The sequence below is a fragment of the Rhincodon typus genome, chromosome 5 (assembly GCF_021869965.1).
Source record: "Rhincodon typus isolate 14 chromosome 5, sRhiTyp1.1, whole genome shotgun sequence".
Lineage (NCBI taxonomy): Eukaryota > Metazoa > Chordata > Chondrichthyes > Orectolobiformes > Rhincodontidae > Rhincodon > Rhincodon typus.
Window position 1 is genome coordinate 68,744,397 of NC_063336.1, and position 17,768 is coordinate 68,762,164.

At 40.7% G+C, this 17,768-nt stretch overlaps 1 protein-coding gene across 1 annotated transcript in view; it reads left to right on the forward strand.

The window, feature by feature from the left end:
* Positions 1–17,768, forward strand: part of LOC109932756 (low density lipoprotein receptor adapter protein 1-B) — a 57,341-nt gene that overhangs the window by 22,759 nt on the left and 16,814 nt on the right. The window contains exons 5-7 of the mRNA XM_048597289.1: positions 3,713–3,793; positions 3,921–4,051; positions 9,822–9,856. Of these exons, the coding sequence (XP_048453246.1) occupies positions 3,713–3,793; positions 3,921–4,051; positions 9,822–9,856 (247 nt within the window). The remainder of the gene's footprint in view (positions 1–3,712; positions 3,794–3,920; positions 4,052–9,821; positions 9,857–17,768) is intronic.

Here is a 17,768-nt window from a genome sequence, read left to right on the forward strand (position 1 = left end):
TCCTGTCCATGCTGACCACACATTGCAATCTGACCTAGTCCCATTTGCTAGCATTCTGCTCATATCCCACAAAACAGCGAGCAGAATGTAGATGTTCTACGAGGCAGTCATCCAGTCTATGCTTCATTTCCCCAATGTAGAGGAGACCACATTGTGAGCAGTGAATACGGTAGACCAGATTGTGTGAAGTGCAGATAAATGGGCAGGTGTTACACCTTTTAGCAGTTGCAGAGAAAGGTGCCGTGGGGCTGTGTTTTGGGAGTGAAGAGTGGATGAGGGTGTCCCACAGGGAACAATCCTCGCAGAAGGCAGACAAGAGAGGGGAGGGAAATATGTGTCTGGTGGTGGCATCTCGCTGGAGGTGGCAGAAATGGTGGCTGATGATCTTCTGGATGTGGATGCTGGTGGGATGGTAGGTAAGGACAAGGGAACCCTTGGGAGGGAAAGGGGTGGGGGGGTGTGAGGCGAAAGCGTGGGAGATAGGTCGTACCCGTTTGTGGACCCTGTCAACAAAGTGCTGGGGAATCCTCGTTGAGGAAGAAGGGCATTTCGGAGGCTAACTTGTCAAAGTTGGCCTCATTGGAACATATGCAATGGAGACGGAGGAACTGGGAGAATGGAATAGAGTCTTTACAGGAATTAGGGTGTGAGCATGTATAGTCCAGGTAGCTGTGGGAGTCGGTGGGTTTGTAATGGATATTAGTGGCCAGTCTATCCCCAGAAATAGAAACACAGATGTCGAGGAAGGGAAGGGAGTCAGATAGACCGGGTGAAAGTGAGGGTAGAGTGGAAATTGGAATCAAAATCGATGAACTTTCTCAATTCTGGATGAGAGAGAGGAACAGCACCAATGATAATATCGATACACAGCAGAAAAGGTTGTGGGTGGGGGTCCTGACCTGAGAAAATGAGAGGAGTTAAAAGAGAAGTTGTTGAGGGTGAGGATGAGCTCAGCCAAGTGGAGGAGGGTGATGGTGGGTAGGGATGGCTCAAGCCTTTGTTCCAGGAAGAAACGGAGAGCCCTGAGACCATCCTGGTGGGGGATGGACATGTTAAGGGATTGCACACCCATGGTAAAGAGGAGGTGGCTAGAACCTGCAAACTGGAAATTCTGAAACTGGCATTAAGTGTTAGAGGAATCACGGATGTAAGTGGGCAGGGACTGGACCAGGAGAGAAAAGACTGAGTCAAGGTAGGAAGAGATGAGTTCTGTGGAGCAGGAGCAGGCTGAAACAACGGGTCTGCCCGGGCAGTCCTGTTTGTGGATTTTTGTCAGGAGGTAGAAGCGAGCTGTGCGGGGCTATGGGACTATCAGCTCGGAGGCAGTGGTGGGGGTAGATCAGCAGATGAAATGAGGTCCGTGACTATAGTTGATACAATGGCCTGATGTGCCATGGTGGGGTCATAGTCCAGAGGAAGCTAAGAGGAGTTATCTGAGAGCTGGTGCTCAGCCTCTGCAACATAGAGGTCAGTACGCCAGACTACAGCAGCACCACCCTCATCTGCAGGCTTAATAACAAAGTCAGGGTTGAATCTAAACACACAGAGTGCAGTCAGTTTGGAGGGAGACAGGTTGGATTGTGTGATGGAAGCAGAGAAATTGAGGTGACCAATGTCACGGTATCAGTTCTCAAATGAACAGATCGAGTACAGGTAAGAGGCCAGAGGGAGGGGTCCAGGTGGAGGGAGAGTGCTGAAGCTGGGTGAAGGGGCCCAAAGGAATGGGCACGGAAGTGAAGACTATGGAAGAAGAATTCAACGTCATGTAGTGCCCTAAATTCATTAAGGTGGGGATGCAGAGGGATAAGACTGAGACCTTTGCTGAGCACAGAACATTGAGCATCGGAGAGGAGAAGGTTAGGAGGGATCGTGAATACCTGAAAGGAGGAGGGGATGGAGTCAGAGGGAACGGGAAGTGAGGAAGGTTCCAGAGGGCTGTGTGTCTGAGTTGTTGCAAATTGTGTGAAAAGAAATTTCTCTTCATGCCTGAAAAGAAATCCAGAGGATCATTAGCGGCCATTACCGCCATCTTCAGTGGATGCCACCACCAGACACATTTCCCCTCCCCTCCCTTGTCTGCCTTCCACAGGGACCGTACCCTTCTGGACACCCTGGTCTGCTCTTCCTTCACCCCCAACACCCCTCAGCCTAAGGTACCTTTCCCTGCAACTGCCGAAGGTACAACCCCTGCCCATTTACCTCCTCCCTCTCCAGTATCCAAGGGCCCAAACATACCTTCCAGGTGAAGCAGTACTTTACCTGCACTTCACACAATCTAGTCTATTGCATTCGTGCTCACAATGTGGTCTCCTCTACATTGAGGAAACGAAGCATAGACCGGGTGACCGCTTCGCAGAACATCTACGTTGCTCGCAAAAAATACCCGGAGCTGCCTCTTTAACACACCACCCTGTTCCCTGGCCAACATCTCTGTCTCTGGCTTGCTGCAGTGTTTCAGCGAAGCTCAGCACAAGCTGGAAGAACAACACCTCATTTTCTGCTTGGAGACCCTGCAGCCCTCCAGACTCCATATCAAGTTCAATAATTTAAGGGCCCGAACTCTTCCCACGTCCTAGCCCCCAACGCCATACAGCAGGCCTTGTTATCACACAGCCTGCCATTATGCACTACCTACTGTTAGCCACTAACGGTCTCCATTAACATCTATTCACTCCCCTAGCCAGATTATTATTCACTCCTTTGTTAGCTCAAATGTTCTTCTCTCCCTTTGGGCTGTATCCTCAACTATCGTTTCTTCCTTACCCCACCCTATCTTCAACACATAAACTGACATTTTCCTAGCTACTATCACATTAGAAGAAAGGTCACTGGACCCATAACGTTAACTCTGAGTTCTTTCCACAGATGCTGCCAGTCCTGCTGAGCTTTTCCAGCAACTTCTGTTTTTGTTTAGGACTCATTGGAGAGAAGAAAGTTAAGAGAAGTTTTCACAATTGTGTGTGGTTTGGATAGCATACATGAGAAAAAATTGTTTTGGTTAATAAAAGGAAATAAACCAGTGGGCATTGATTTAGTGATTGGCAAAAGGAGCAAATGTGATGAGGAAAAAAAGAAATGCTTTTTCACATGGTGAGTAGTTAAGTTACAGAATGTGCTGCCTAGAAATGTGGAGGCTTGTTCATTTTGAGGCATTCAAGAATGTTTTGGATGCTTATTTGAATAGAAGTAATGCCTAGGGTATGGGGCAGCAAAAGCAGGAAATGATGCTCATTTGAAGAAATGGTAAAGGCATGATAGGCCAAATGGCCGCCTCTTGCCCCATAACAATGCAGTGATTATTCTGGATTTGCCACGTTCTTTCTTACTTACTCAACTCGCCTGTATCACCTTGAAGCCTGTTTATGTGCTCCTCACCATTCACGGTTCCACCTAGTTTTCTCATGTAAACTTGGAAATGTTATATTTGAAATTTTTGCAGTTTCTCGATAATTAATTATATGCAGAAAAACCTGTGCTTTCTCTTAAGTGTTAATCTGACATGTGAAGGAAAATATCATCAGCATGCAATGTTTCCTGACCAGCATTTGGTTGACTGTATGAAATTACTGTCTTTCTGATTTTGGGAAATCTTCTTGAGGCAATTAGATGTAATTGTGCGTAAAATGTATTCGTGGTAAAACACAATAATCTCTAATATGAGCATTCAATGGGCAATGACATGGGAATTCAGTTCACATGTTTGTATTTTCAGAAAAATGTAAAAAGACACATGAGCTGTGTAATAGCCCTGAAACTGCAGCTTTTAATGGAGCGACAGGACATATTGAGAAAGGTAAAGTGTAAGCCACCTTTTAAGTAGTTTCAGTTCTTCTCATTAACAGGTTATGTTGTTGCAATACACAGTGAGTTTAATGTTAAAATTGAAAAGATATTTTTATATTATATTTCATAATGTTCAGATGCAACTACAGCAAAGGATCACAAAGTAACCCGAGTCCAGAATCCAATTATCTCACCAACTGATGTCCATCTAGGCATCACAAGGCAAAACAGTCCATCTTGTGGGTCCCCTTTACATGCACTCTCTTGGGTATGTTTTTAAAATTGTCTTTTGTCTTTAGAATTATTTATGATATTAGTTGAAGCTCATTGCATTACTTGAGCATTGATATGTTTTTCATTCCTAAATGTTTTGGACTAAAATGCTCCATATTAGATAAAAATGGATGCCATTACCGATCTTGCTGGTTATTTCAACCAACAAGCGATCTACGTGGTAAGATCGTGTACCTGATGTAGGTACAACTTTGTTGTTATCTGAATGTGCTTATCTAAATAGCATAATTAATATATATTTTGCTCTGCTTGACTTTACTGGATTAGATGCCAGAATAGAAACCACATTGTGCGATATCATCGTTTTCGCATAGTTAAAAAAATCTGTTTAGTGATGCATGGCTTGTATTAGAAATGACTTATACAACTTGACTGCAAAAAGGATTAACAGACATTCAGAATTTTGTGCTCAGCAGACTCAGACAGCCAGATGGTCATCTGGATAAGCTGCAGATTCCTGTGCAGTTCTTTATTGGAAAGGGTTGAAGCAGTATGAGGCTTTATCAGATCAAAATCACATTCTGGTGATGTCAAATTAAGTAAGACTAGAAGCTACTCTACCATGTAGTGTAGCCTTGAGGTGCAGTCTATCCACCTGTATTTGAATTTTTCATTGGGAATTTAAGCAAATGGATACTGTCTTTAAACTTGTCCTTATTAGTAAGACACACCGTCACAAACTAAAACCAGTTGTGAAGATATTGAGGGATACACAGATGTTATACCATAATCAAATTATTTGCAAAGACTTTTCTATCAAGTAATTATGCCACTGTATAAAACAAGTGGCTATTGCAGTCAAGGACTTATTTTTAAACAAAGCTAATTATCCCCGAGGTAAATAGGGTGAGTTGCCTGAAGCAGATTAGGAAATCGGATTTTAAAACATGATGATAGATGAACAATAGTATATATTTAAAGAAATAGTTTGATGTACTCCAAAATGCATATTCCCTTGAAGAATAAAAATATCCCTGCGAAGCTGACGCACCATGGCTAGCTGGAAATATTAAAAATAGTATTGGATTAAGAGAAGAAATTTACAATGTCACTGAAAAGAATAGAAAGCTTGATGATTGGGAGGATTTGGAAAGTCAGCAATTAATTATTGATAGCAATATCCATTTGTTGTCACCATAATCTTAATGAGACTAGTGGCAACTTCTTGCTATTTTCCTAGCTTTCTTCAAGTTTCCCTCAATTGATAGTCTCAATATTCTACACCCATCTGCTTTATCTAATTCCTTTTCTGTTTTTATTTTCAATTTCTCCATTTATTTATTTCCTGAAAAGACTGTCAGTTCTTCACTTCAAGTGTCTGCACTTGGCTATCTTTCTCTCTCTGAACGTACTTAGCAAACTTATTGATTCCTGAACCTCTGCTCCTAATGTAACTCACTCATTTGACTTTCTATCCATCCAAATAATCCTGAGCTTTTACAAATGTGTAAGTGTATATGGAATTGGTATAAGTAAACACAGAGAAGAGAAATATAATGAACAAGGAAGCGGCTGAGACTTTGAACAAATATTTTTTGTCCCTCCTTATAGACTTAATGGGCAGAATCTAACAGGGGTTTAAATAATAAAGGCTAAGGTGAGATTTCTGGCCGAATTATACTAGAATTCTGGCATGGTTGATCTCTGTTGGAACCATCTTGCTCCATTTTTTTTTTTAAGAAGCGTCATCTGTTTCTCACAATGAAGTGACAAGTTACCAATTCAGAGGGAATTGTAACTTTTTAAAGTGCCTTGTTAATGGCCCAACTCATCTGATTAATATTCAGCTTCGTAACATACCAAATGAGCCAAACAAGCTAGATGTTGAGAAAATGTGATATGGAAATCAGAGCATGTACCTGGTGAATTCAGCTCACCGCTTGTTCAAATGGTCTCCATATTGTGTCTGATCAAATAGCATCTCGAGGCATGATCCCAAAGTACCAGTTGCATGCACTTCTCATCTATGGACATTAGCATCTGGCATGTCATGATCATTACAGCATTTCTCCGAAACTCCAGCAGCACAGTTCTAGAAGTACAGACTTTCATTGCATGAAATGTCTGCAGCAGGGACAGTTTGCGCACAGGGACAGGCACTCAGCTCAAAGTGTGGACAACTGGGGCTCACTCAGGGCTGCTGGCTCACTCAGTTAGTGTTCGCTCACTTAGCGCCAGCCTGTATGCTCATACCATTTGTGCTTTGTCTCAGCGAAGCCCACGGTGAGTCCTGGCACAGTAAGTCGAGTGCAGCTTTCAGTATCAGTCCAGAGGATTGGCTGCGGTCATGTGTCCAGTCACAGTGTCTTAGGTCAGGAGTCCATGCCTCTGCAGCACAGAGAGAGAGTCCTGTGGCTCCATAGCAGCCAGTCCGGTGGTGAGCTAACATGGTTAGGGAGTTGTACAGCCACAAACAGGAGTGTGAGGCACATCGCGTCCAGGGCTATCCGGTTCAGTTGCTCGTGGGACTGGACCTTGGTTAGTCCATTGGGTCTGTTCACAGGAACTAGGGAGAAAATGTTGGGGTGCATAAGCTGCTACTGCCATGTGTAGGAGATCTGGGGAACTGTTCTTTGGGATGGGGCATTGGTATCTACGAGAGGGTTATAAAGTAAAGCGAGGATGGGAAAGGGGCCATTTGGGAGAGTGATTGGTTCATGGTCAAGAGCATTCTGGGTGAACAGTGTTTGATCACTCCTGGCATGATCACCTCATATGCTGGGGCAGTGGGGTCAAATGAGCAGGCGCAGGGTCATGTAGACAGGTTGGTTGAGGTCCTGCGGAGGCATATAAGCATATGGGGCTTACAGGAAAGGCTATAACAAAAGGGTTTTGGATATTGATACATGGAGGTGGAGGCTCCTAACCACTGGTCAAGGGCCACCCACTGCCACCTTCCATCGTGCTGGAATTAGAAATGCATAGTGAGGAAGAAATTGGCTGGGGCCTCACTAAGAGTGGCGTGACTCAACCTCTGAGGAAGGGATCTGCAGGACCCACTGATGTTATCACTTTGAAAGGGAAAGAACTTTAACGTAGACCCTCACATCGTACAGGACACAGACCTGCAGGGCCCCTGATCTGTGGTGATCCTTATGCATCGCCCCTCTCTTTGCTGTGCATCTGTCTGTCCCAGATATCACTGACCAACTCATTGACATGAACATTATTGGACTGTGACTGGAAATGAATAGGAATGTTCTAAGGGTCAGGACCAAAGATGTCAGCAGCCCTTGTTCCTCTTGCTTCCAGATGCTGCAACATGCTGTCACCTCAAATTTCCATCTATAATACATTGTGTCATGGAATTGGGCATAATGCTGGCACGGTTATATTCAGACTACACACAGACAAAATCAAGTATAAGCCCTATACAGTACAATATACATAAACAAATCAAATAGTGTACGTTGCATTGTTATCTGGGCCACCAAGGTGCATCCAATAGGTTTTCTTCTTCCTCTCTCTCCCACGCTATGTTTAGCATATTCCAGGTTCTGCACTTGGAGTGGAAGGAACCTGCTCAGCAGTTGAGCCTGTTGGACCTGGACGTTTGAGTGGGTGACCCCAGGGTGCTAGTTTGTGGCCTGTCCATGCCAAGGGTCGTCTTGCCAGATGCAAATAGAATGAATGCCAGGCTCCCCATTCTCCCTATGGCCATACCATCTGTCCTCTGGACCATTGGTTGGAGTGATGGAGTGCAGGTATTTGCGCCTCTCGAGCAGACCCTGAGCAGGCTGGATCTGAATCTCCATGGCAGCTGCCAACTGTTCTGTTGTTTCAGACGATTGCGTGACTGACTGCACTGCACTGTTGCAGTTTTTACACATTAAGGGCCATTACATCTCTCACAACTGTCTGCTGTTACTGTCCCTGTCAAAGTGGACAATGTTCTTGATTGCTGAAACTACAGGGTCGTTTCCTGCCTGGGGTTGAGCTGGTATCTGCATTTGGCAGTCCGTCCTTGGTTGGCTGTGGAGCTGTCTGTGAGGAGCTCATCAGATTGTGTTCCCGCAGTTTCTTACGTTAACTTTCCCGCTGGTGGTGGGTACAAGAAATAACCTTGCTAATTCTTTCTCTGAGGATTCCTCAGTAACCTCATGCTCCGATTTGAGGAGGTAGCTGCATCTTTGCGGAGCTGGTGGACATGCTGGGGGCAGCAGGAAGTTACAAGAGAGAAGGTGGGACAGCTGGGAGACAAAAGAGAGAGAAGACGTTGCAGCCAGTGGTTAAACATGGTGTTCAATGGATAGCACAGACAGCGTGGTTACTGTGAGAGTTGCTGTGGAATGAGGAGTGGTACTTACTCCGTTGGTAGGACGTGGATGTTTCATTAAGAGGCAGGATCCTCTCCTCACGCAGCTAAGGAGCCTAATGTTGGTGGTACTTCATCTATCCGGGCCCTTTTTGCCTTATTATGCTTGATTCAACCAAATTCCAGAAAAAAGAGATCTGATTGGTTGAATGTGCGTTCAGTTTGACTACAAGCCAAAATTTGTTTTGGTAAATACACTACAATTTAAAGAATTACAAGTGTTACGGTGCAAAAGGAGCCCATTCAGCCTATTGTGTCAGCACCAGCTGTCTGAGCATTTTAACTTGGTGCCAAAGTCATGCTTTTTCCCTGTAACCGTGTAAGTTTTTTTAAAATTATCATCCAATGTCCCCACTGAACTTGCTTCTGCCACAGTTCCCTACAGAGCATTCTGTATCCTAACTCTGTGTGAAAAAGATTTTTCTTACCTCTCAAAAGCTTTCTTTATTTGCAGAACTCTTTAAAACTGTGCCCTCTGGTTCATGATCTGTTCTGAAGTAGGCACAATTTTGACCAATCCACTGTGTCCAGACCCCTCATGATTTTGCAGATAGCTAACAAATCTCCTCTTTGGCTGCTGCTCACCAGGGAAAACAGTTCAAAGTTTTGCCACCTGTCCTTATAACTGAAATGCCTTATCTATAAAATCATGCTCATAAACTGTTCAGTACGCTATCCAGTGCATTCATATCCTTCCTCTAGTGTGCCACCCATAACTGTGCCTAATACTCCAGTTGAAGTCTAACTGGTATCCTGTGTAAGTTCATCAAAATCTCCCTACTTTTGTACTCAATATATCTATGAAGCTTAGAATGCTTTATTGACAGCTTTCTCTACCTGTCCATCTACTTTTAATGACTTGTGTACTGTAGCATAACGTGTGTGTAACTTTCAAACAAAATTCCATTATCTAGATTCTTACTCACTGTCTGACTCTAGTGTTGCTGCGTAATTTGTATGAGTTGAGGGCACATTTAATTGAAGTTGTGAGGTGGGTGTAAGATATACAAGTTGAATTATCTGCAAGAAACTGGGTGACAATGCTGGTTTGAAGAACTTATTTAATGGGCATGGCTTGAATCGGATGTAGTTTAACTCAATAAAGCTGTTAAGTAAAATAAAGCCAAGGGTTGTCACCTCAAAAATATTTCTAAATGTAATATAGCTGATACTAATTTGCCTTCAGTTACACCATGAGGATAGTCAGATTGGTAAATTAAACATGCTGATCTGTTTTTGGTCTTAGGTGTTCTTTAGAATGTGTTTAATGTCGCAATATGGCAAACAATGGAAGAAAAGGTTGCTAAATCTCAGCTTGACATCTAGAAAAATAGATCTGTGTGATGTTAATTTAATAAATAAGCCAGATCTATGAGACATTAGTTAATGGTAGCACAGTTTAACAAGATTTCCTACTGCTCTTTTGCAGGAAGAGGATGATGGTCTTGATGATGCTTTCTCAAGGTAAGGCATCCTAGAGTCTGTTTATATTCCCCTGGCCAAAAAATAATCCTATCCAAAATAAATTTCTTTAAAATATTTTTTATTGTTCGGAGTTTATCTTTAATCATGGTTGAGTATGTAGTGATATGATCTTGCATGTTCCTGTGTTGTGAAGTATTTTGTCTTCTCTTTATAGTTATGCATCTCCTTGTCCAGACAGGCATTTTACTGAACCTGATGCATCTGTCTCTGTTTTATACAAGCTTCATTACATATCTTTATCGAGATTTAATGTCTTGAGCATTTGCCAGAAACATTTTGAAATTGATTTAAGAGAATAGGTTGCATAATTTAGCCCATGATGTATAATTTTTATGAACTACAACTGTTCCAGTCTCCAGGTAACAGAGTGCTCAACATTTAAGCTTCAACAACTGTCTTGGCAATGGAGAAAATCTTGAACAAAATAGCCACCATTTCCTAGCAACCACACTGCTGACCAATAAACTCTATTTAAATAATTAGCGTAGTTTTGACTCTTGAATGGCAGATCGATCCTTTTTCTCTGTTTCTATGAGAAGGTATTATTATTTCTATGATATTGTAGAATGTTTGCAACGGAGTCCATTTTACTTGCATTCCAGTTTTAAGATCTGTTCTATAAACAGATCAAATCCAGCGGGTTCCGAAGGGAACTGTTTGTCATTCTGTCTATGCAAGTGTTTCTGAGAAATATAATTTTATATTCTTTTAAATGGTTTCCTTCAATGCTAGAACCTGTGTTTTAAGTCCTCCTGTTCTTAGTGGATACTTACTGAGAAGTTCCTTTGTTTGTGTTGTGAATTTTTTGTTGTAATGTACTAAATGAAAACTATTAAATGGCTTGACAATTAACTTTTGTTCACTATTGGGGCACTAGGCACAAAGTTCCTGTTTAAGGAGAAAATGTTACAACATATTTGTTAAGTTTGCTTATAAATTATTTCAGCAAAATAATTTCAGCAAAATAGTAAGCTACCTACCTCAACTGTAGGAAAATTTCATTCTAAAATGAAAATCTCATTGGGGTTTTTAGATTGAGAACTTGTTATTAAGATGTCATTAAAACTTTGTGAAATAGTGATTGCTAGTCCTGAACTATTTTCCTTTCTGATGCTTCATTATGTTTAATCTTGTTTTTTTGTGAATTTTTTTTACTCTACAGGAAGTGTTGACATTGGTTAGGAAACATTTCCTTGTACATGGTTAGCCATAATACCTCTATTAACTGATTATAGCATGAGTACTGTGTTTAGTTCTGGGGTTTAAACCTCAGGAAGCAGATATTGACTTTTGAGCGAGCGCAACATAGAGTTACTGAAATGATACCTGGATTCCAAGAACTAAGGTGATTAAACAAAGTAGGATTGTTTTCATTAGAATTTAGAAAGATGAGAGGTGATTTGATCAAAGTTTGAGATATTAAGTCTAGGATTAGGGGCAATAGCCTAAACATTAGAGGTACCTCTCAAGACTGAAACTAGGAAATGTCCCTGCACATAGAAAGGGTGCTGGAATGTTGCGTCTCATTTCTTCAATGGTAATTGATGCCAGATTAATTGTTTGTTTAAAAATAAAAGATTGATAGATTTTGCTAGTCAAAGGATTTAAGGCGTATAAGACTAAGGTGGTTACATACATATAGGTCACAGATTAGCTGTGATCTCATTACGTGATGTAATAGCCATGAGGGGGTTAAATGTAGTTCTGTTCCTTTGCCTGAATGAAAGCATTGCACATTAGTATTCAACTCATGATTGAAGGGAGTCCAAGACAATCCTTTATCAGTGTCCGTATGCATAGTTTACAGCAGGGCACTATAGATAATGATCAGGAACAAGAATTCCATCTTCTTTGCCTCAATTTTATTTTAGTTACTTTAGCACAGAGGAGTTGTTTCAGAACAGATAGGTAATCTATTCTGAGAAGTAACTGGGTTTATAGTTTATTGCAATACCACAAAATAGCTTTATTATAGATCATCTGGAGCTTTTAAAATCTGTGTTGTACCCCTATGTTCCACCTGGCCAAAATCCAGTCCTGGCATGGAATAGCTGTTTCAGCGTAGAGTTAACTAGGTGTCAAATGGAACAATCAAATAGAAGTAGACTGCTGGCATCTTAAACAGTTTTATATATCAGAAAATTTTAACAATTTCCTGCTGGTTTCAAGGTTGATTACAATTCTCTCTTTAATTGATCTTGTGCTGATCAACATAAAATCACTCCTGGAGGTACACTATATTAAAAAAAAGTTTTAAAAATGAGCAAGGATTTGTTGCTTTTATCAGTAATCTACTCTCTTGGGCATTATCTTGTTACATGGCTAGATTAGCATTGCTGTCCTCTTTATGAAACAATTATGTTATATGGAAGTGACTGTTTAATTATCTGAAAAGTAAATTCACTTTCAATTCTCTGCCACTTCTATTAAAACACCATGATATTAGTTTGAAGTAGTTGACATGAACAAGATTTTCAAGTTTGTTATTGGGATATCTGAAATGTTTCTATAAACTTAAACATAGAGCAGTGACTTTAGGAATGTTCACTTTTTAAATTGACTTTTGTTTTTCTTCATTTCTACCTCTTCAGGTAAGAAATTCTTTTAGGTATCTGTCCCAAGGGAGTAACTTAATTTTCACTGAAATCAATGCCTAGAGAAGACTTCTGTCCAATGTGTGTGATTTGGAATTTGGAAAATGTTTCAGAAAATGCCATGAATGCAAGAGATTTGTATTGAGAGTGGAATCTGAAGTTAAATACCCAGTCAACTTTCAGTTGTAATTAAAAATTTATTTAGCAACAAGTAGCCAAATCAACCAGTAGGAGCTGCTAGAATTATTAAGTTGTGTAAAGCATGACTTTTATTTTCCAATTTTACAAGCAGCATTGCGGATGGAATTGAGCCAATTACAGGTATTCTTTTAAAAAATATATTTATGTATGTGTATCATTTTAAACTCATTTTCATTCAGTGGTGTTTACTTGAATCATGAATATATCCTTCGAAACTAAACTAGCAAAGACTTGTAAAAAAATTCAGAATATCAAATATCAGCGAATTTGTTTATGATTTTCATAGATTAATGGAATTCTGGCATTGTAATCATTCTGATTGGCAAACTTGTAAATAAATTTGTAAGTTAACTAGCTCTTGATGATTTGGTAGATTTCAGAGTTGAATCATTAAATTCAAAATACCATTGATCCATTTTCCAGACAATAAAGAACATGGTTTCAAATTGTCATTTGAAGTGTTGCACAGGGTCAGAATAAGGCTATTCAGCCTATCGCATCTGCCCTACCATTCAGTGAGACTGTGGCTGATCTGATCACCCTCATCTCCACTTTTCTGCCTTTTTGCATAACCCTTGATCCCCTTGTTGATTACAAATCTGTCTTAGCCTTGAATCTACTTCGTTACTTAGCCTTGACAGCCTCTGTGGTAAAGGATTCTACAGAAAGAAGAAAATCCTCCTTATCTATGTCTTAAATATTTGATCCCTTACTCTGAGATTATGCCGTCTAGTCCTGGACTCTTCCACAAGGGGAAACAACCTCTCTGCAACTACCCTGTCAACTCCCCAAAGAAGCTGATGTGTTTCAATAAGATTGCCTATCATTCTTCTGAACTCCAAAGACTACAGGCCCAATCTACTCAAACTGTCCTCATAACTGTCCTTCTGTACCCAGGATCAAACTAGTGAATCATCTTTAGACACAGCTTAAGCCATGATGGCTAAAGCATGACAAAGAGGTTGTTCGACCTGTTTACAGATTGTCACTTTATTTATTCAACATTTATTATTGTAGGGAAAACATCTGAGATGTAATCTGTAAATAGTGTAGCTGGAAAATCTAACTGTAGATAACACTGCTGTTAAATGTTCATTCAGAGAACACCACAAACAATCCCCAGTGTCAGCAAATCCAGTGATTAAAGTGAATTAAATAGGCAAGACTGTATCTCAACCTAATTCAGTTAAATTGACAGCTAGCAGTTTATAAACAAGTCTGCTTGCCATTTAGATTGACCTGCGTATGTGACTTGATTTCTGGATTTCTTATTTAATACTGTATGTCATGAATTGAACATGTAACTTTTCACATTCTTGCATTGAAAGAGAGTGTTCAAGATGCTGGCAAAAGATATTAGTAATTCCATCAATTTTGGAGCTCCACATTTGAGAGTTGTCACAAGAAGTGTGCACATGCCCTTTTGCAGATATTTGTGCTGATCCTGTTGAATCCTTCTTAGATTAGATGAAAAGAGAAGCAGTTTTAGAATTAGCAAGTTAATGTTCAGGATGCCAGCTGTATGATCTACCACTCCTTTTCCACAACTTCCTATTTTCTTTCATTAGCTGTTTTGTGCCAATAAATGATAGGGCATCTGTGTGTGTGATGATTGCTCAGTTTCAAAGCCCCATATTCTGTCTATATTGAGCTGGTCAAACCAATAATTGAAATTTGTGCTGTTCAACTTATTTTATCATTGGTAGTAAGCTATCATACGGCAAATACATAATGGCATGCTTACAGATTAAAAGTGCAAAACTTATGGTACTGTCTTTGAATGTACGTAGCATTCAAAACAACGCAGATGAACTAGTAGTATAAATTGAGATATGCAAGTATAATCTAGAGGCCATTACTGATGTGTGGGTGTGGAATGACTTGTATTGGGATGTGAATCTTGAAGGGTATGTAATATTTAGGAAGGAGAGGATGCTAGGAAATGATGGAGGAGTCACTTTTTTAATTAAGAATGATATTTGCACAGTAGAGAGGCAGGACCAGGATATTGGAGCAGCCTAGATAGAGGTGAGGAATGGTAAATGTTAGAGGTCACTTGAGTGTTGTATACAGGCCTGCTAACAGAAGCCATTTGGTAGGTCATGGTACATAAAGAACAAAGAACAATACAGCACAGGAGCAGGCCCTTTGGCACTCCAAGACTGTGCCAACACATTCTGCCCTCCCGTACTAAAATTGTCTTCACTTACAGGATGGTTATCCCTCTATTCCCTTCCTATTCACGTATTTGTCCAGGTGTTTCTTGAATGCTGCTATTGTGTCTGCTTCTACCATACCTCTGGCAGTGCATTCAGGTGCTCACCACCCTTTGTGTGACAAACTTGCCTCGTGCATCTCCTTTAAACTACCTGCCCCTACCCTGCAACTTAAACCTTTGCCCCCTAGTAATTGACTCCTCCATCCTGAGGAAAAAGCCTCATACTTTCTACTCTGTCTATGCCATTCACAATCTTACAAACTTCTTTCAGGTTGCCCCTCAACCTCCTGTCTTCCAGTGAAAATAAACCCAGTCTATCCGACCTTTCTTCATAGCTAAAATCCCCCATACCAGGCACCATATTTCTATATCCTGTCTAATGCATCCACATTCTTCTGGTAGTGTGTTGATCAGAACTGTACACAATATTCCAAATGTGTTCTAACTAAAGTTTGATCAACCTGCAGAATATCTTGCCTATCCTTGTACTCAATGCCCCTTCCAATAAAAGCAAGCATGACATAGGCCCTTTTTACTACCTTATCTACCTGTGCTGCCACCTTCAGTGATCTCTGGACCTGCACACCCAGATCCATCTGCATATCAATACTGTAAAAGGTTCTGCCATTCACAATAATTTCCACCTATGCTTGACCTCCCAAAATACATCAGAGAGTCATAGAATCATAGATTCATACAGCACAGAAATAGTGCCTTCGGTCCATCCAGTCCATGCTGACCATAACCAAAAACTAAACTAGTCCCACCTGCCTGCTCCTGGCCCATATCCCTCCAAACCTTTCCTATTCATATATCCACCCAAATGCCTTTTAAACATTGTAATTGTACTCACGTCCACCACTTCATCAGGAAGTTCATTCGATGTGCGAACCACCCTCTGTGTAAAACAAAAAAAATTGCCTCATGTCTTTTTTCAACTGTCTGTCCTCTCACATTAAAAATGTGCCCCCTAGTCTTGAAATTCCCCATCCTGAAGAAAAGACAACTCCTATAACTCAATCTATATAAAAACCAAAAGAACTGCGGATCCTGTAAATCAGAAACAAAAACAAATTTGCTGGAAAAGCTCAGCAGGTCTGGCAGCATCTGTGAAGGAAAAAACGTAGGTAGATAAGCTAGTAAAAAAGGCATATGTCATTCTGAGGAAGGGTCACCGGACCCGAAATGTTAACTCTGTTTTTTCTTTCACAGATGCTGCCAGACCTGCTGAGCTTTTCCAGCAACTTTGTTTTTGTATCAACTCTATCTATACCTCTCATTATTTAATAAGCTTCTATCAGGTCACCTCTTGACTTCCTACGCTCCAGTGGAAAAAGTCCCAGCCTATCCAGCCTTTCCTTATAACTCAAACCCTCCATATCCAGCAACATCCTGGTAAATCTCTTCTGAAACCTCTCCAGCATGATAATATCCTTCCTATAACTGGGCGACTAGAGCTGGACGTAATATTCCAGAAGAGGCCTCACCAATGCCCTGTACAACCTCAACCCAACATTCCAACTCCTATACACAAAGGACTGAGCAATGAAGACAGGTGTACCAAACACCTTTTTAATCATCCTGTCCCTATGCAATGCAGACTTCAAAGAATTATGTACCTGCAGCCCTAGGTCCCTCCTCTTCAATACTACCCAAGGCTCTACCATGAATTGTATAAGCACTGCCCTTGTTTGTTGTACCAAAATACAATACCTTGTGTTATCCAGATTGAACTCCATCTGCCATTTTTCAGCCTGTTGCTCCATTTTGTCAAGTCCCCCTTGTAATCTTAGAAAACCTTCTTCACTGTCTACAATGCCATCAATTTTGGTGTCTTCCACAAACTGACTAACTGTGCCTACTACATTCTCACTGAAATCATTTATATAAATGATAAACAAAAGAGGACCTGGAACTGATCGCTGTGGAACACCCCTTGCCACAGGCCTCCAGTCCCTCCACCATTACTCTCTGTCCCCTGCTGTTAAACCAATTATGTATCCAATTAGCAAGCTCACCCTGAATCCCACGTGACAACTTTTCTAATTAGTCTTCCATGCGGAACCTTGTCAAAGGCTTTACTAAAATCCAAATAAACAACATTTATCGCTCTGCCCTCATCAACCTTTTTGGTAGCTTTGTCAAAAAAGACTTAATCAAGTTTGTGAGCCATGATTTTCCTCGCACAAAATCATGATGACTATCCCTAATCAATTTTTGCCTCTCTAAATGGCCATAAATCCTGTCTTTTATAATTACCTCCAACAATTTACCTCCAACCAAAGTCAGACTCTCAGGTCTGTAGTTTCCTGGTTTCTTCTTACAACCTTTCGTAAACAAAGGTACAACATTACCCACCCACCAGTCATCAGGTACCTCACCCGTAGTTATAGATGATGTAAATATTTTTGCAAGGGATCTCGTAATTTCCTCCCTTACTTCCCACAACATGCTGGGATACATTAGATCAGGTCCCAGAGATTTATCCACCTTTATATTCTCTAAGACCTCCCGAACTTCCTCTTTTGTAATGTGAACTGTTCTTAAAATAAAGTTTATTTCCCTGTATTCTCTAGACTCCATTTCTTTCTCCACAGGAAAAACTGACACAAAATATTCATTTAGTATCTCTCCCATCTCCTGGAGGAGATGCATCTCTTTGCCTCCCTGATTTCTCTCTCAAAACTGCCCCTACACTCTTTTTATAATGATTAAGAGATTCAATTGACAAGTTGTCTGTATCTTTAAACAAAATTCTCTTCTATTCTTGATGAGATCTTTATTCATCCAATGTACCTTAATCTTACCAGATTTATCCTTCACTCTAACAGGAACAAAATGCCTCTGAACTCTTGTCATCACACTCTTGAATGTCTCC